This window comes from Hippocampus comes, unplaced genomic scaffold (assembly GCF_001891065.2).
Source record: "Hippocampus comes isolate QL1 unplaced genomic scaffold, H_comes_QL1_v1.1 scaffold41, whole genome shotgun sequence".
NCBI classification, from domain to species: Eukaryota; Metazoa; Chordata; class Actinopteri; order Syngnathiformes; family Syngnathidae; genus Hippocampus; species Hippocampus comes.
The window spans coordinates 1,528,429-1,534,346 of record NW_017805153.1 but is presented as its reverse complement, the minus strand read 5'-3'; the positions used below and the strand labels follow the sequence as shown (position 1 = coordinate 1,534,346).

The 5,918-nt window shown below is 41.0% G+C and overlaps 1 protein-coding gene across 8 annotated transcripts in view; it reads left to right on the top strand.

The window, feature by feature from the left end:
* zranb3 (zinc finger, RAN-binding domain containing 3) overlaps window positions 1-5,918 on the top strand; it is a 98,022-nt gene that overhangs the window by 59,592 nt on the left and 32,512 nt on the right. For 7 of the 8 annotated variants that reach the window (XM_019868446.1, XM_019868445.1, XM_019868450.1 and 4 more), the window contains one exon: window positions 4,461-4,565. The exons of the other annotated variant lie outside the window; for it this stretch is intronic. In XM_019868446.1, the coding sequence (XP_019724005.1) occupies window positions 4,461-4,565 (105 nt within the window). The remainder of the gene's footprint in view (window positions 1-4,460; window positions 4,566-5,918) is intronic. 8 annotated transcript variants of the gene reach the window in all.

The window sequence follows — 5,918 nt, the reverse complement described above, 5'->3', positions numbered from 1 at the left end:
TATATTGTTGTATATACTGTAAATAGACATCCACTTTACATAATAAAATACATTCATAACCCATATATAGTAAACAGTGTGGGACTTCACTATCACTGTATGAGGTAAGAATCAACAGCTTTTTATCACATTTACACAACACTTTATGAATACAAGTAATGAACAAATCTTAAATATGGCAGGGAATGTGTTTCCTTTTTTAGTTTTGATTTTGAGCAGCAAATTTGAAGTTACATATTGGTGCTCACCAGGAACGCATAAGCAAAATTGCACAAATTTTCACTTGAAAGAATAGTGAACAATCTTGGGATTTTTTCTGTTCAAGTTTCAAATAGTGTGTAAATTGAATACACTTCATCTTCAGCATGTTTAGTGCCACTTTGGTACGTGGCCACGCCCCCGTCCAGGCCACGCCCCTTCCACTTTTTTCATCACTAGGCATTGTCATCCCTGCCAACTGCATGTAATTAAAACAACAAAACAAAAACAAAGAATAGAAAAACAGATTCACCGTTTTTTTCTGATAATTGAATGGAGGAGACGTGTTAGCAATAACAAGTTAAGCAACGAGCTTTGGCTGTCTACTACTGCCTGCTAAATACGTTGCGGTTTTGCTCCAAAGTCCGTAGTCACAGCCTCCATCATCTCGCCTCCATGGTAGTAAATCGTTCACACGAAGGGATTACGAGGCGTGATTAACGGAGGGAAAGCTGGAGAAGCCATGCAAATTGTGACGATAACGTAATGTCATTGTGAAAGACCAGAATTAAAGTTCTTGGGTGACTGAGTACACACAACAGAGGTCTCGAAGGAACCGTGTCAAAGCGGCACGTATCCGACTTTGATCAGAAAAACAGCAAGCAATTTAATAAGTGTATGGAGAAAAAAAAAGACATAATAATGCTTCACACGCACAGCGAAACAGGAACTGTTACCGTGTCCGGTACGACAGGTGTGAAGAGTGGCCCAGAAGATGGAAAGTATATTAATATTGAGGAAAAGAGATTCAGAAAATAGATGCAAATAAATGCATGTACTATTACAAATGTGATTTGTTTTCACAATACAGTCCTGAGTTTTCATTTTCACTTAAAATAAACCTCAAAATAGAATTACAGTAGAACTCATCATTTTGTTTTTTTATTCAATTTCTGTCAGAAACTGTTGTTATTTTTCATGCCTTTTGTTTTGATTGATATCTACATTGTAGCCAAAATATGTCGGCTCCTTTGGTTCTGTTTACATGTGATCATTTTAGATAGCAGCACTACTGGATGCAGTTCTCATTTGATACAGGTCTGTTGAATGTCACTTCAAAATAAAGTGAGGAAAAGGTGAGCAGTCAAAGCGTGTTGGGTAATTAATTTTTATGGAATAACAGAAAATATATTGTGGAATATCGTTATCATGACAGAAAATTGGCAATAGCGTAGCTTTTTTTTTTCCCATCTTGCCCAGTGCTACTCCAGATGTGCAAAACTGATAGTGACATACCCCAAAAGACTTGCCGCTGTAATCGCTGCAAAAGATAGTTCTACAAAGTGCTAACTCAGGGGGGATAATTTTGCAGGCCCCACTTTTCAGTTTTTTTCTTTCTTCAAAAAAAGTTCAACATATCATATGAATTTTGTTCCACTTCACGATTGTGTCCCACTTGGTGTTGATTCGACACAAAAAAAAATCAAACTTTATAACTTTATATTTGAAGCCTGAAATGTGGCAAAAGGTCAAAAAGTTACTTTCGCAAGCCACGGTAGATCAAATCAAGCGGAAACCTTTCCTATTCTAATTTACTTCCACATGACATCTTCAAATTTAACCGGATGTACCTTTCTGTAAATTATATTAGTGGTGCTTCATGCTGCCTTTCCAAGAAGACAAACTATTATTTTACCCCGGCGCTCCTGTGCATTCCTAACGCTCGTCTTCGGTGTCACTAGCCAACAAGGTCAACTATCGATCGCACCGTCATTACTCAACCCTTTTGTTTCATTCATGAGGGATCACACTCCATCCACGCCAGCAGAGATAGGAGACAGGGGGGTGGGGGCGGTACAAAAAGGAGACCAATGTCTGTTGAAATGAATCCGCAATGCTATGTTAGCGTGACAGCAATAGACAAGTGTCATGTACGCCTGGCTGAAACGATAAGCCACAGAGATAAACGTCCCCGCTGTCGTTTAAATGATAAACTGGAGGAGTTCTGCCTGGAAAGCTGTCACATTGGGATAATCCTGGAGCAGGCACAGAATTCACATGGGAGACAGCTCGGTTCACAATCAGAGGACGATTCATTGCCGGTGTGAAACTGAGAAATACTGCATTAAGAGTATGAAGAAAGTGATGTGCGGGCTCTCGACGGCATTGTTATTTTAGTCACTGCCACCGCTATCAGGTGACTGGCGTGTCAAACGGCAGGCACTTGCCACCTAGAGGATAATAAGACTTGCTATTCACCTTCTTGACTGCTCACAGTAAATGCATAAAACGGAGAGAAAGCAAGAGTGAGTTTTGGCTTGTATATTTATAAGTGTAATGTTGCACCGCCTACACTCTCCATTGTATTGTACAGGTGCGTATTATTGTTGATCGGTAACTGCATTGCTATACTATTACCCTAACTGTATTTACCCCGTAATTTGTTGTCTTTGAATATGTCGTAATGTCATCCTTCACTGTGCGTCATAATATATATGTTGCATTTCAAGTGTAGTATTTTCTGTAGAATCACATACTGTAGTTCTCTGTTAGAAAGTGATGAAATAAATTCTGATCAAATGGAAAATTGGGAAGAATTTGTTCTAGGCTCAAACTTTCACCATCAAAACACCTTTGCGACCTGCACATTTTACTCTTACCTGTATTAACAGTTATTTCGCCGACATTTTAACATTCACAATTGTCATGTCCTAAAAAACCTAATTAATCACAGCAAAATTATAATGTTGCCATTCATAAGTCACTCTCATTACAGATGGCCACTGAGCATGTCACGTTTTCAGATTTTTCACGTGCAAGTAATCGGAAGAAGATAACCTCATTGCATATAACCTATGAAATGTACATTTAAAATAGACTCTAAGTGTACATAATGTAAAGTTATAACATATATGCTGAAAAATGACCCCCAAACCACTGATAACTTCGATTTTGAATTAAAACGATGTAAATTGGCAACCCCAGGCACATTTTGCACTGAGCAACATTGTAACCCACAGCAACATAAATAAATTGTAGTGCATGTAAGACCCATCCATTTCTTATGCCGCTCATCCTGTTTGGGGTTCAAATGGTGGAGTGCGCCCAGGACAGGTCGCCAGACAACCATTCACTGTTTTCATGCTGTCGTTGAGTGGGAAGTATTGTCTTTATTTCAGCTCTCCAAAATCTTGACTCATCACCTCCGCTGCTGAGATAAGCTGAATGTGTGGTATGTGGTTGGCATTTTGGCAGCTTGATGTAGCAGGAATATCTTAATGCTCCGCGTGCGAATTGGGAGGACAGCGTGCATTTTCTATCCACCAAAGTCTAATCCTGCTCCATGCTGCTGCAGCAGCACAAGCCGCTCCCTGGCTCTCTGCCATTTATGTGACCATAATCTAAATAAACACACAAGCCACTGCACATTTGTGATACAAAGAAGGAAAACATCCCCGTGCTGATTTGGACCTGAATTCCATGCAGTGTGTCATTAACCTTTTAACTTTATCTCTTCTGCCTGCCTGCTGCTCTCCTTGCCTCCACCATCTTCATGTCTGAGCTGAAGTGGCTCTTGCCCCTTAACTCCACTTTGCATCCTCTGTTTTGTAAAATGTTCATGATGCTTGACAATAATATAGCTCTCCTTCCTGAACCCTCTTCCGAGTTGGGTTCACCGTGAGGGTAGACTGAATCTTAGGGGAGCAAGAGTGGAGCACTCAGAAAGAGGTAATAAAGGGTGAAATAAATGTTAAAAAAAAAAAAAAACTAATAATAATAATCTTGGGGATGTTGATGGTGTTACATTTTACATCATTGTGCACCTGCTTGCAGATCATTATCATGGTGAACATGCGGCGATACACCAGCCTTCTTAACTCATTAGTATTAATGTATGCACACTGTCACAAGAGAAGTATTTTCTTCAAAGCAGTTTTCATCTTATTTGAATTAAATAAGCAAAGAACCTAATGAGAATTACTGTGGCAACCAGCAAAGAGTAGCAAGTCCGCGGTTGTCAATTAACTACAAAAAAAGTTGAACCAGCTCTTTCACTCAGGGGGGCGCCTATCAGTCACTGTTCATAAAACAAATAAGATAAGGTTGAGATGTCAAGAGATTTTAGCACACACCACATATAGCAGTGATTTTGTCTTTTGCAATTGGAAGAGAGAGGGATAGAGAGGGAGTAGTATTCATACTATTGGAACAAATCCTCTTGCTTAAGGCTAACTCGTCGCCTCCATCGTCTCTTCTGTTAGAACGGAGCTGCGTTGAACTTGAGCTTCATCCCCCTGGACATCAAACTAACCAACTGGGACGACCTGCCCGTGGATTTCAGCCGGCATGGAGAAAATCGAATACAGGTCTACACTTTGTGTGTGTGCGTGTGTGCTTGCTGTGATTTACTTACCTTGATACAGTATTTCATTTCAGTAAAAACACCTGAAAGGGGGAGTTTGTAGTGTTTGAAAACCTAACATTTGCTATGACGAGTAGGTTGGTAGTATGACATTCATATTAACTCTTTTATTCCCAATGTCGTATAAATACATCAAGAAAAGTCACGTGTGTGCCCTTGTATCAGGGCAATTACTTCATTTGCACACACACACACACACACACACACACACACACACACACATTCTCCGGATGTGGACTTCTGCCATAGTTTCAGCAAAGCTCCTGAAGCCCAAGGTATCGAGACAGTGGGGTCCACTCGCTGTGCATGCGTCTGCGAGTGCACCAAAAATGATTGGCGCGCACCTTATCAATCATGTCTTCTATCTCTGATTGCTTATTTTTCCTTGGGCGGTGTGGTTTCTTGTAAATTAAGAGGTACAAGATGAGGACATTCATTATAGGGCTACTCCCCTCCTCCTCCTCCACAGATCGTTTCACTAATCCGACTGTCATGTGATATTGACAGTTTAAATACATATGCCAAAAAGATTTTTGTTGTTGCTGTTGTTAAATTTCAATTTTTAGATTGGAATTCATGTGAGTCCTCTTCAGACATTCACAAAAATGATGAAGACCATGAAAAAAACAAAACAAAACAAAAAAAAAAATATATATATATATATATAGCACATATTTTATCCATATTGAAAGGAGCATTTTTGACACTCATCTCATTCAGGAAGTTATTTGCCCATCCCTGTGATAGACAGACTTGATCTCAAATGATTATTTTGCACGAGCAGCAATCAGAGTTATTGTGTGGCAAGCGTCTTCAATTGGCGCTCATTCACGCTCCATTGACGCTCAAAACTCTTGGAGCCCCGACGACGCCCGCTTTCTTTCCGCACAGCCGTGGCGGAATGCGCGAGCAAAGCATGCTGGGAACGCCACTGGTGCCGGCAAACAAAATTAGCAGCTCTTTACGCCGACAAACCTAATTAACATCCAGAATCTGACAGCGCACCTGTTCGCCTCCTCAAAAGATCCCCCTGGCCCGGGGAAGAAAATCTGCTCCTCGCGCGCCACTCACGACTATGTGCCATTCCCTGCGATATTCGACACCACTATGCAACCATTTTTAATGGTCCTCGCACACTTATGTTGTTGCTCCGCCCGCGACGCATGGACCTGCATCTTAACGTGTGCTCCACTCCACTATAACGAACTGGTGGAATCGTGCGGCCCGCTCCGATGGACTCGTTCTGTAAGCCGTATCCCCGGGCTCAAGGCGAACATCGCAAGAGCGGCCCACACCC